Source organism: Diceros bicornis, chromosome 28, assembly GCF_020826845.1.
Source record: "Diceros bicornis minor isolate mBicDic1 chromosome 28, mDicBic1.mat.cur, whole genome shotgun sequence".
NCBI classification, from domain to species: Eukaryota; Metazoa; Chordata; class Mammalia; order Perissodactyla; family Rhinocerotidae; genus Diceros; species Diceros bicornis.
Window position 1 is genome coordinate 42,894,463 of NC_080767.1, and position 13,377 is coordinate 42,907,839.

General features: G+C 45.8%; 1 protein-coding gene across 7 annotated transcripts in view; it reads left to right on the plus strand.

The window, feature by feature from the left end:
- CAMSAP1 (calmodulin regulated spectrin associated protein 1) overlaps nucleotides 1-13,377 on the plus strand; it is an 81,244-nt gene that overhangs the window by 24,891 nt on the left and 42,976 nt on the right. For 5 of the 7 annotated variants that reach the window (XM_058524509.1, XM_058524508.1, XM_058524507.1 and 2 more), the window contains 2 exons: nucleotides 5,040-5,302; nucleotides 6,378-6,539. The exons of 1 other annotated variant lie outside the window; for it this stretch is intronic. In XM_058524509.1, the coding sequence (XP_058380492.1) occupies nucleotides 5,040-5,302; nucleotides 6,378-6,539 (425 nt within the window). Of the gene's footprint in view, nucleotides 1-5,039; nucleotides 5,303-6,377; nucleotides 6,540-9,179; nucleotides 9,478-13,377 lie in introns of those variants that run through there. One more of the 7 variants, XM_058524510.1, reaches the window with a different exon arrangement.

The following is a 13,377-nucleotide window of genomic DNA, read 5'->3' on the forward strand; positions in this document are numbered from 1 at the left end:
CCTGCTTTCCAGGAGCGTCTGGTTGGAATTCCTTCAACTAGTAGCTGCTGTCCACACTTAACTGCTTCTGCATCCTTCCTCCCTTTCTCCCTGTCACAGCCAGAGAGACATGGTGCCCTGTGCTCGGTTCCATTCCCTCCCACCCCCAAGAGCTTCCTTGATCCCGTGCCCTGGCTTTCAGCCCCTCACGTTGGTTGGCTTTTCTTCCATCAACAGCTGTACCTGCTCACGGTTCCCCAGTCCTTCAAGCACTCAGTCTTTTGACCCCACTCTCTCCTTCACACTGTGGGGAGGCGCCGGCTCTCTGTCCTCACTCCCGTTCACTCTTCGCTGTACCTTCCACTACTCTTTGCAAGGCCCTGCCGCCCCTTGGTTGCTACATCCACGGACACCTTTCAGTCTTGCTTGTACTTCCTCATTTTTCCTCCTCCTTTGAAGTGTTCTTTCTCCACCTGCCCTCTGTCACACCCCTTCTCTGCTCCCTGCTCAGCGTCTGTCTCCTCTTCCCATGTCTGCCCCATGCTGGGGTGTCCCTGGGTTTCCCCGCCCAGCTTCTGTTCTCACTCTGCCCACCTCCTCCTGGAGGACTTCATCCATCCCCCTGGGCATCGGTTATTTAGACGGAATAGATTCCAAAGTTACATCTCTGGCCCCTCTCGCTTGCGCTTCCGTCTCTGTGTTCTCCTGCCTCTTGGAGGTCTCCACTTGGGTCCCACAGGCACCTCAAAATCTCACATCTGGAATGGAATGTCCTCCCCTGACTGTCCTTCACGCTCCTGGTTTCTGTGTTATTAAGGCACTGTCCTGCACCTAGTTCGTGAAATGGGACATCTGCTGTCTTTGTTCATCACACTTGAAGCCCAGGTGCTGACACCTCCTGGGTGTCTGCGCCCCTTCCCAGTGCTGCCTGCTTATGACCAGCCTCCGTTGTTGCTCAGGCTGGTGACTGCAGTGGCCTCCTGCTTTGCAGACTTGTTTTCCACTCTTGTGACCTAGGACCCCAGCAGATAGTGTCTCCTTGTCCTCCAACTTCTCCAACTCCTGATCCTGCCTGGGCTGGTCACATGCCTTGTTACAGGCCCTCAGAGTACTGGAGCCTGCCTGTTCCCTGATAGACCCACTGATGTCCTCGAACCCTCCTAGTGCAGGCATGTGTAGGTGCTTAGTTGAGACGCTGTGGAATGAATGAATGAATGACACGTCCAGTTGGTTGCTCCATGCGATACTGACCTGCTGCAGTTTCCTAGAATTCTCACTAGGGGGGTTTCCACATGTTTCCCCCCTGCTCGCTCCATCGGCTGCTGAGAGCTTGGCTGCTTCCGTCCCTGGGAAGCTTCTCCGGCCTCCTCACCCCCACAGCGCTGGGCCGGATGGCTCCTCTGCACCCCATCGCACTCCACACCCACCACAGTTGTGGAAATTGCCCCTGCCCCTGAGAGCAGTGACTTGATCGCATCCTCTGACTCCTGCGTTTTGTGCCTTTTTTGGCTCACAGTAGGTGCTCAGTAAAAAATTGCTGAACAAAGGAAGAATTCTAATGAACTCTCTTATGGGCTTGTAGAGGAAATGAAGAGTGAGCCTCTAGAAATAGGTTAACGGCATTTACAAAGTTGTCTTCTTTTCAGTAGTTGTTGATTTTGATACAACTGACTAGAAATTTCAGAACCGTGTGCGTGAAGCCCTTGCAGTAGTTGACTTTAATGAAGCAGATGAGCTGACTAAGCTCACGTCTGAGGGCAGATGAGCTGACTAAGCTCACGTCTGAGGGCAGGGACTGCTCAAAGGCACCGTGGAGGAGTGTGGCCTCAGTCCCTGGGTGGGGGCCGTGAGGCCAGGGCGCCCGCAGCTGGAGTGGAAGGGGATCCCGTACACTGAGGAGGGCTTTGTGAAAGTCCGGAGCCTTTGTCTTCAGTAGATGCTTTGTTTCCCTTACCTCTCCTTATCCTGAATCTGAAATTTGTGTGAATCAATGATAGGATTCACGTTCATATATAATTTAAAAATTGATTATATGAATCAGTTTGTATTGGTTATTTTTGAAAGCTCCACTGAGTGGGCCAGCCCATGGAAAACATTTCTGCTTGGTAGACTGTAAAGAGAAGTCTGCTTCAGAGCCACAGTTGCTGTTCTCTCCTGGCTGCCACGTTCCCGCGTTCAGGGAGACTCTGTCTTTCTGCACTTGTGCCCGTGGACTCCCATCCTTCCTGGGGCCAACCCTCCACTTGTGGCTGTGTCCTGTCTCCTCCCCCTAGAGCTATGAGCCCGAGGGATCTTCCTCTCCGAGTCCTGCAGGTCTCTGCTCTCCTAGAGGGGAGCGCATCAGTCGGGCAAGTGAGAAGTGGGGGTGGCTAACACTAGGGGGCCAGTGGTGGTGTGGTGGGTGGCCGTGGCATGGCAGGAAGTTGTCACTTTCTGGATACATTTTAAAAGGAACGTCAGCCAGAGTGGCCAGGAAGGAAAGAGCCGGATGACCCTGAAGCTTTTGGTCTGAGCAGTTGGCCTTGAGACGAAGCACAGGAGGGGCAGTTTGGTGAGGTGTTAGAATTCACTTACAGGTGCATTAGGCTTGAGGGCCACTAGACCTACGCATGCACATCTCAAGGCATTGAGGGATAGAGGAGCTCAGGGAAGTGGCCCGGGTCAGGATGTGCGTTTGGGAATGACCCCCCACATGTGGTCCTTCAAGCCATGAGACTGACTGAGGTCACCTGGGCAGTAGGGTAGGAAGTGCCCCTTCCAGCATTTGGAGAAATGAGGGAGAACTAGCAAAGGAGATGGAGGTAGGCCAGGCATTGAGGGGTGGGGGTGAGAGGTGTCCCAGTACGCTGTCATCAGGAGCCCTGGCTGGCCAGGCTGCTGCTGCTGAAAGTGGCCCTTGCATCCTTCTTGCGTAGTCGGCATGAACTTCTGAAAATGTAATATGATCACGCGACTCCCTGGCTCAGCGGCTCCCCTGACTCCCACCCGGTTCAGAACTAGGTCCTGTGTCCTCTGCGCAGGTCCTGCCAGGCTGCTGTCTGCTCCCTGGGACGGCTCCCTCCTGTGTGGGTGCGGCTGGCTCCCTTCCCTCCCTTAGCTCCCCACTCACGTGTCACCTCGACCGCCTACAAAGGAAGCAGAAATCTTCTCACTGGGTTTTGCACTGGAGCCCACTTCTTTTATTATTGGTGTGATCTATTCTGTTTCAGGACTCCAGATAATTTCAAAATAGGATGGTTCCCAGTGTGGTTGACTCATGTGAGGTTTGGGTCTGATTTGTCCACTGACCCAGGGGTGTGTCCCTCCAGCCTTGCAGAGCTGGAGCTGATGCTCGCCCTGTCCACCCACAGGGCTGCCGTGATGCTCAAATGAGATGTGTACAGTGGTGCTTAAGAACTGAAGTGCAGGGCCGGCCCACTGGCTTAGCGGTTAAGTGCTCATGCTCCACTACTGGCGGCCCGGGTTCGGATCCCAGGCGCGCACCGATGCACCGCTTCTCCGGCCGTGCTGAGGCCACGTCCCACATACAGCAACTAGAAGGGTGTGCAACTATGACATACAACTATCTACTGGGGCTTTTAGGAGGGGGGGAAGGAGGAAGATTGGCAATAGATGTTAGCTCAGAGCTGGTCTTCCTCAGCAAAAAGAGAAGGATTGGCATGGATGTTAGCTCAGGGCTGATCTTCCTCACAAAAAAAAAGAACTGAAGTGCAGCATCAGTGTTAGTGGCTGCTGTTAGAAATAAGAAACCAAGTGTGGAGTGTAGGAAGACCCTGGGGAAATGAAGAGGACCCAGAGACCCATAATTAAATGACACAGGGCTCAGACAGTGGCGCCTGTGAAGAGTGAAAGGACCCGGGGGCACTGTCAGAGAGCATTTGCAGAGCTGCCTCTTCCCTCAGGTGGAGCGCAGAGCGGGTCCGCTAGTGTCGTTGTGCATATCGCCAGTGTGACCGCAGGTTTCAGGCCTGGTGTCATGGGTTTCCCTCACTAGCGTTCTTGGAGATACGAGGCTTTTCTGAACTCTTCCAGAGGTGGGGACAGTTCCAGAAAGCTGCAGAGGGGGAGGTCTTAGGGCACAGAGCATGTTAAAGCTCTGGGGGTCCTTGTGTAAAGAAATCAGCCTACTCTGTTTAACTCGGTGTTTCCCAATATGCTTGACTACAGGGTGTCCCCCCCTCGTTTTGGGGGCCAGTGATTGACATTTTGCAGAAGCAAACGTGAGGGACACCGTTGGGGAGACCATTGCAACCATCCAGAAAGTGGGCGTCCCCAGCTGCACACATGTGGCTGGTGTGTTGGTGTGGGAGGCAGTATGGACACTGTGGATCAGACTGCGTCCACAGTTGGTTCCTGTCTCTTGTGATCTTGGGCTCATCGCTTACTCTCTCTATGCCTCAGTTTCCTCATTTGTAATGTAGGGATAAAGTCTCGATTTGATAGAATTGTGGTGGCGCTTAAGTAACTTGGCTCAAGTAGAGTTTAATGCTGCCTGGTTCAAAGACAGAGAAAGGCTTTTTGCCGCTGTAATATCATCATGGTCGGAGCGGCAGCAGGCCTGGCTCTCTCTTCTGTAAAGACCATGGTGTATGGCCTCGTTGTCATCTTCAGTTTGACGCCAGAAAGAGGAGGCACTTGGCTCCCGCCCCAGGGCTGATGCTGGGTGTGCTGCACGCTGTCCCTGCTGTGTGACCGAGTCCTTGTTCTATGTGCCATATGCTGTCCTATGGTGTGTTCAGGTGCTGTGCAGTCCTAGCCTGACTGCGTCTTGGTTTCACTTTGGCCCCATCAGCCCCCTCAGGGGTCCCACCCCTGCTTCTTGCTGTCCTATGTCGGGAGAGTTGCTTCTTGAGGTGGTGAAGTTATTAAGGGATGTGTATTGCCGTGTCCCCAGGGGGTGTGGGTACCTAGGTTGCCTTTGCAAGTGGATGAGATGTTGGGTTATGGAATAGCTGTGATCTGTATGTTGTTAGTCGCCCTTTGTAATTAGTGGCACCTTGTCCTCTGGGAGCGTTTTGCAGTGGGTGTTACGCTCACATGGTAATCTTTGCTTGGCTCAGATAACATCCCCGAGGACCTCAGGGACCCCTTTTACATCGACCAGTATGAGCAGGAGCACATCAAACCACCTGTCATCAAGCTCCTGCTGTCCAGCGAGCTGTACTGCCGCGTCTGCAGCCTCATCCTGAAAGGGGACCAGGTGGCTGCCTTACAGGGACACCAGTCTGTCATCCAGGCCCTGTCCCGGAAAGGGATTTACGTGATGGAGAGTGATGACACCCCGGTGACGGACCCCGACCTCAGCCGTGCACCCATCAAGATGGTGAGTGGCCTGTACCCCCCCCGCCGCCAAGCATTTCAGGTGCATTTGCCAGGCACAGAGTCTGTCTCGTACCCACTGGTGGGAGCCTCTGGTGCGATGGGCACTGGTGGGTGCCCCGCCCTGTCGCATTGCCAGCTGTCCATCTGCGCTCGGCTGCATGGGTGAGGCAAAGTCAGCCTCGAAACTTCAGGCACAAGAAGCTGTGAGCATGAGTGTCCAGAAGCCAGCCGAGGTTTGAGTCTGTGCGGTGGTGTCTTGAGTGATGTGTCTCTTTAAGTGTGAGTGATTGTTTTTGGAAAATGGGAAAGAACAGCCTCCTCTCAGCTCTTTCTCCTGTGAGTGCTCTGTGAAAGCGGAGGTAAAGTCGAGGTATGTTAATGAAAACATCTGGAGGCAGACTTGCTGCAGATGTGCTACGTAATTGCTGAGCCCATTTTATTAGATTGTTTCGTGTATATCTTGTAAGTATTTTGTGCCAAAATAAAATAAATATGCCTTTTTCTCCCCTAAGCATCTCCCTCCCAATCTTTCTCTGAAAGCCGTGCCACTGATGCGACTTTTCCAGACCATTCCAGGTCTAAGCCATTTTTGGTACCTCCTACGTTGCTTCTGTTAGGCTGTTCACTGGCATTTGCATTCTGTGGTTTTTCACTCTTGGACTTTGTGGATAATGTGTTGTGGGTCAAGAGAATGTTACTCAGGTTCTGGGAAGGAACGGCATAAGGCATGGCATAATTTTAGTGCACAGAGCTCCTGACTGGTACCCAGGGCCTGTGGAGGGTCTTGCGGCCTTGGGCACGTCTCTCTGCCCTCTCATACCTTTTCCCTCATCATCCGCGCCTCTCTTGGGGTTGTCAGGTAGATGAGGAAGGGGGCACAAAGCCCTCCACACCACAGGGGGCTGTGCTGGCCCCACCCTGAGGAGGGGTAATGTGCAGATGAAGATTGTAAAATCTCCTCATATGGAGAGGAGAAAAACAATGGAACCTCGGAGTTTGGAGTCTGAGCGGGGTCTCTGCGGTGAGCTGGGTGGGAGAGGCAGGTTCAGGTGACTGACTGCTGCCTCTGCTCCCAGAGTGCCCACATGGCCATGGTGGACGCCCTCATGATGGCCTACACCGTGGAGATGATCAGCATCGAGAAGGTGGTGGCCAGCATCAAGCGCTTCTCAACATTCAGTGCCTCGAAAGAGCTTCCATACGACCTGGAGGATGCCATGGTGTTCTGGGTCAACAAGGTGAGTGCTAGGAGCTGTGCCCAGGGCGAGAACGCAACGCCGCCAGTCGTCCCCTCATCGGGCAGTGTGAACAGGCCGGGGTGCTCCTCCCCCTGAGAACAGCAGCCCCCTCATGTGTCCTGCTGAGACCAGACCCAGACCCTAGCAGGTAAATGTGCTGTGACCAGAAGTGTGTCTGCTGTAGTTCAAACCAAACAGGCAGACAGGTGTCCCTCCTGAAGGTGAAAAGGAAGGAGCGGAGTGGGGTATGATGAGTTTATAGTTGAAAATGCAGGCATGTTTATGGCTTCATTCATACTTTTTATTTTTATCTTAAGCACCTGTATGCGTTAAAGTTCTCAATTTTAAAAGACATTTTGATTATTAAGAGAAAAATATCTTCCTAAAAGCTGCTTTCTCCATTGACGTTTAAAAGCTTACAGTGTAATCCTTTATACAATGTATTTAAAGAATATTTATTTTTAGTAGCATGTGATTATTTATAGGATTACCTTACCAAAGCCTTTTGGGTATTCAGCCTCCTTATTTGCAAAAAGGTGTTCAATTAGGGGCGCTTTGCTAATAAAACAAAGGACATTACAGATTAAGCAGCTGCTTGTAAAGTTGTGTGTAAGAAGTTTTAAATTATTTCGTTATACCATTTGCACATGTATTCTTTATAACGTAAGGGCTTTGTAAGAGGTGAGATGAAAATCAGTGGCCATGGGATTAGTTGAAGAACGTGGCAAAGCCAGGCCAGAGTCTGTGTGCTGGCCTCCTGTCTTGCTGTGACAAGGGAGGCTTTCTGTCAGGTATGCCTCGTGGCTGCTAAGACAGCCGCCCTGCTCTGTGCTTGGTTTCCTACCCAGGTGCGGGTTTGGGGAGTCGGGTGGTTGGGCAGACTGCCTTACATCTCTGATCCCGTGGAGAGGTAGAGGGCTTTTCTAGGATTTGCTGGAACCTCTGGGTCCTGGTGTGGCCTCAGAAGCTTGCTAGTGCCCATAAGCTCATCTCTTCGTGGTGGGTACCAGGTCTTACTCTTCCCCTGGCTTCAAATAGTGCTGTGCGTGTGGGAAGCACTCTAAGAATTTAGTTAAAACATGGTGTTCAGGACTGGTGCACATTTGCCTAGGAGACTGAACCTTTGGGTGATGTTTTTGTAATCCTTGCACGAGCTTCTTATGGCCAAAAGTTCAAGTTTTAACTTTTTTCTTTAACAACTTTTATTAATTTTCTCCTTATAAAAGAAATGACATGGTTATTATAAAAAATTTAGAGAACATGGATGAGCAAACAGAACATGTAAATTCCCCATAACCTTAGCACCTGTAGGTGTAGTGTTTTGATATACGTTCTCGTATTCTTATTCGTTCAGTGTAATACATAGACTAAAAAGCACGTTGGGGTCTTCCCAGGCCTGGACTTAGGCCGGGGTTTGTGTTTGGCGAGATGCAGTGAGTGTCTCTCCTGTGGCTGTTGTGAGGCCGCCCACCTGCCGCGGTCTCAATGTGTGGGTCACAATGTGTGAGCTGTCCTCACACTCTGTGCAGTGGTCTCCACTTGCTTTCCTGCCACTTGTGCCTGGTGGACAGTGGGTGTGAGTTAGCTGAGGTTCATTTTGAAAGGCTTTGGATTGGTTTTTGCCAAATTTCTGATCATAAAGATGGTACCATTTTTCGTATGCTGTTAGTCCACGTGTCTTTTTTCCATGTCTTCCCGTATATTGGATATTACTAAAAAATACTTGCCAATTTGAAAGGTGAAAAATAGTGTCTTTTATTTTTATTTCTTCATTCATCGGCAAAGTTGAAGTGTAAAAAATAGAGTATATGTTTGGCTGTTTATCTTTCTTTTTGGTGAATTGCTTGTTGATCTTTGGCCATATTTCTTGGAGGAGGGTATGTTCCTTTTTCCCCTACCTGATCAGTTTTCTCATACATATATTTAGGGTATTATCCATTTGCCATATAATTATAAATGCTTTTCCCAGGTTATTGTTGCCTCTCTTTGCGTGTGGACTTGGCTGACATGTGGAGGATGATCTTCATATGGTCCAGCAGCATCACTTTTGTGTTCTTACGTATGAAGTCTGGTACTTACCTCTGTTTTTTAAAGAAAGGCACTCTGTTTCTGACTCAGGGTCTGTCTTGGGTCCAGAAGACATTGCCTTCTGATTTACTCTTCTTACAGATGTTGATTACGGCTCATGTGACCCTCCCCACTGGTCCCCACCCGGCTGCTGTGGTCACGTGGATTTGTGGACTTAACTTGGGTCAAATCCGTAGTCAGACTTGATGTTACCACGACTTGCGCCTCTTTTCTTGTGCCATGCTTTGTCGTTCCTGGAGTTAATGCTTCAGTTTTTCATGACCTTTTTTTCCCTTGCCCAGTATTTACATTTTTATTCAATGATTTCCATGTTTTGCAATTTTCTTAGCGTTTCTGAGTGAATTTAAGTTTCTGACACTAACAGATTTTCCCTCCTGTGAATTCTCTGATGATGAGCTGTGAGCTCTGACCGAGGGCCCTCCTGCGGCCCTCCTGCTCCGCTGCTTTCATGCAGTTTCTCTCCATCGCAGAGTCTCAGGTTTCAAGGAAGGTGTGTGCTCGCTGGCTCGCTCACTTGGAGGGATTCTGAGCGATTCGGCATTCACTGCCTTCAGAGGGTTCCTCTCAGGTGTGAATTCTCTGATGCAAGATGAGAGGCACTCCCACATTCTTTGCATTCAAAGGGTCTTTCCCCACTGTGAATTCCCTGAGGTCGAATGAGATCGGAGTTGCCCCGAAGCCTTTCCTGCCTGCACTGCATTCATAGTCTCTCCAGTGTGCATTCTCTGATGCCTAAGAAGGTTTGAGCTGGGCCTGAAAACGTTCCCACTGCATTTCACTGATGGGTTTTTTCTCCACTGAGAATTGCTCATGTTTAATAAGGTTTGGGCTCTTGAGAGGTTTGCATAAGGTGAGTTTTCTCTCCAGCATGAATCTTTGATGCCTAATAAGATCTGAATTCTCTTAAAAACTTTGGTCATAGGTATCGTGTTTTCGAGATTCCTGCTGTGAGTACACTCAATCTTCGATGCCTGTTGTCGGGGAAGAGGTGGAATCCCCCTCTCCCTTTTCCCTTAAGGTTCTTATGGCTGGCCAAATAATCAACAAGACAGGTTAGCAGGAGAAAATAATACCAAGTTTAATAACATGTATACATGGGAGAAACTCAGAAATGAGCAACTCGTCCCTCTGTCTAAGCTGCTTTCTTAAGTATTGCAGCTAAAGGTGAAGGAACGTGTTGGGGGTGGGTAGTGGCCTGGGACTTCAGAGGGCAGGAGGACAATTATTTTCAGGGGTCATCTATCGATAATGTGGTCAGGGAGAGATAGAGTTTTTTGATAAAAGGGGCTTGGTGCCCCTCCCATTGTAACATCTATTTTACATTATCTTTATAGCCATCATGATAGAAGATCTGTTCCAGGAAGGAGCCACCATGTCAAATTCTTTAGGCAGTTAGTGGGGGAGGTCAAATGTCCTTCAGAGAAAACAATCAAGGTAAAGAGATATATTTCAGGGTGGCCAAATCTTGATCTCCCACAGTCCCGCCTTTGAAACTAAAAGTTTCACAGTCCTTTTGAAACTTAAAGTTTCATAGTCCAGATGCTGAGTTGGTAGATTGTTTCATCTCACTGAACACATTTCTTAGTCCTGATAATAGATCAGTTCAATTAAGTTCATTTTGGAAGGTGGTGATACAGGTGGGCTCTCAAGGTTATGCCTATATGATGGAAGCAAGCAATCAAGTATTTAATAGAAGCATTTCTATGGAAACAAAAGAAAAACAAGGTTAATGGTTGGAGCAAGTTGTAAAGCAGTTTCTGAGTTAGAGGACAGCCAGTGAAGAAGAATTTTAGATGTCAGCATCAAAGCATCTTTTGCAGTTTAAATGTCTCTGATGGTGTTGTCAGGTCATCTCTTAAGTTTATATCAAGTCCATCAGCTTCAGTTTGTAAGGCTTCAGGAAAAAGGGCAGGTTTAGTTTTCAGTGATTCCAAATGAAAATGAGGGAAAAAATCAAAAACGTTGGTTTGGACGTCTGTAGCCAGATATTTCAGGAGACTAGAAGAAATCAAGATCCAGTCCAGTCAACAGATATAAAACAAAAACCTCAAAAGACAACAAAACTAGGATCTAATATCTGCAAATGTGTACTAGAGTTTTTACTGAAATATAATTTTCCTCTCTAAAATCACCCTCATTTTTATTAAGATAGCCAAATTAAAACTAACTAGTTTGCAAAATAAGTCTAGTTCCAATAGAGTTGGCCCAATTATTTACGTAAGTGCAGCAAGAATAGCAGTTGATCACATAGGCTCTTTTAAATCTGCTTTGCTGGAACTTTTTATAAGGAATCTCAGATTGAACTTCAAAGGCCTCTCCAGGCCAGGAAAGCCAAGCCAAGGATTTTGTCATCAGACTTTGCCTGTAATACCTACAGATTTGGGTGAATTCCTCTCCTCCGAGGTTCCCCCAAAATATTTTGAGGTTCCTTGTACCTGCCAGATAAGTGACATTCTTTACTTATCCTAGTAAGTGCTGCTTGGAACATAAGGTACCAGGCCAATAGTTCCATGTGGCTTTATTCCATAAAGTCCAATCTTCATTCCTCAAAAGCTGTATGGTTATATCGCAAATATGATGTTCCAGTCACAACCTTGGTAATATAACCAGTGTTTCCAATTGTGTCCTGTTATAAGGAGAACAGATTCTTACTGAACTTATGCAAATAACTATATTGCCATGAAAACAACAATACTCACTAAGAGTTTCCAAATCCTGGAGGGATCAGGTAGAGAGAAAAAGATAAATATTTCAATTTTACTTACAAAAGTATCATTTACCAAATTGCTGTAAGTCATAGGTATCTCGGGAGAAAAGAGAAAAAGTTTTCCTTAAATCTGAAAAAACAAAACATTAAAAATTCAGCAATACTTCAAATGAAAAATTATAAAAATTATAATCAGTTCATTCAGTCCTGTGTAATCCATTCTTGATCCCAGTCTTTTGTTAGCGGCTTCATGAAGTTATCAGTCTCTCCATCAGATTTCTGTAATTTCTTACCAAGTTCAGTTTTATGATCAGAAAGTTTATCAGAAGCCTGTATTCCAGTGTAAATATCAGAGTCTTTTCCATGAATTTTTCTGAAGTTGAAACATATTTTGCAAAAGCATTAGAGCAAAGAAATGTCTGTAAACAACAAGACCTCAAAATGGCAATTGACAAAGAAATTTGGTTAATTTTGTAACATACAACACTTTAAAATAATAATAACCAGAATTATGACATAACCAGGACAGATCAGAATTTCAGTAATGTTATACAATTTTAAAACACCTATATCAATAACATTTGCCCACATAATAGCACCTAAGCAGGCTTATCATCACTTGTCTGACAATGCTTTCCATGTAATTGAACATATTGAATAAGCCTAATAAGTTTAGTATCTTTCCCCTTATAGGAAGAGAGCAAATTTCTTTGAGAAGTTCCAGGGCCCTTTGAAAATTCTCAAAGAAATGAAAGTTAAAAAAAAGACTTTAAGATATGAATTTTGGGGGAGCTTGTCAAAAATATAAACAATCAAAGCAAACAGAGCATTAACAGTCCAAAAGCCTTAATAGAGAGAGACCTCAGTCTTTTGAACGTAGGAAATTATTTTAACAGGTTTTTTTTTTTTTTCTGTCTTTTAGGTAGACTTACTCAAAGGTAAAGAAAAATCTTTTGTAACCTCTTTATCAAGTTTAAGCAAATTATCCTTTTAAGAGACAGAAGACCAAATTTTAATTTTGCACCGGCTTATTTCTGCTATTAAAACTCATTTACTTAATTAAATTCATTTCAATCTTAGCCAACTTGACCATGCAAAAACTCTTTTTCCAGAATTTCTCTTCCACAAACCTATAACTTTCTTTTTACATTCAGAATTTGTCCCATGTCTTTCTTTTCCCTCCTAGTACTTGAGGACAAATTTATCTTTCTTAACCAAACAAAATATTTCCATTCTTTGTACCTTTATACATCTTACTTTCCTTGTACACAGACGTATTTTTCTTAATTTTTTTAGTAGCTTCAATCACATATATTAATTAGAAATTTTAACCTTTAGAAAGCTCAATTTGTAAGTAAAAACTAAGTAAACCATTATAAACTTTCTTTTACATTAGTAACTTGTGGCTTGGAAAATTTATAAACACTTCATAACATCTGGAAACACATTACTTTATAGTACAATCTTTTAATAAAACACATGTTTACCAATAGACCCAAAACATCTTTTAGTTTGCCTGTGATGAAAAGCCAAAAGTAGATAAACGTAAGTTTAGCAATCAATGTCTAATATTTTATCTTATTTGGAAATGATGATACTCAGAGAATTTTTATCATAAAATTCAGCAAAACTCTAAAGTTTTAGGTCACTAAAAAGAGTTTGGAAGCTGTAACCACCATAACACATAATTATTGTTTAAAGTTCATCTAACATTCATCTTTTTCACAACTATTTAGTTACTTATTCCCAATAATTATTTAGATTGCCTACAAGACTTCATAAGACATTAGATAAAATTAGCCATCATTTAAATTACTATTTTTGTTAACCAGTTCTGTAATAGAAATAACATCAGTTTTTTTCCTGCAAAATTTCATGTAAATTTCATCACCTCTTATAACTCTAAACATAGTTATCATTAAGATTTTTATCAATAGGTCTTGGTCTTCTAATTTTGGACAAGGGAAGCGTTCCCAGTCAGACATTTTAAAACATACTCAGGCAAAGTTGATGTAACCTCTTTATATAAGATTAGCTCAAACA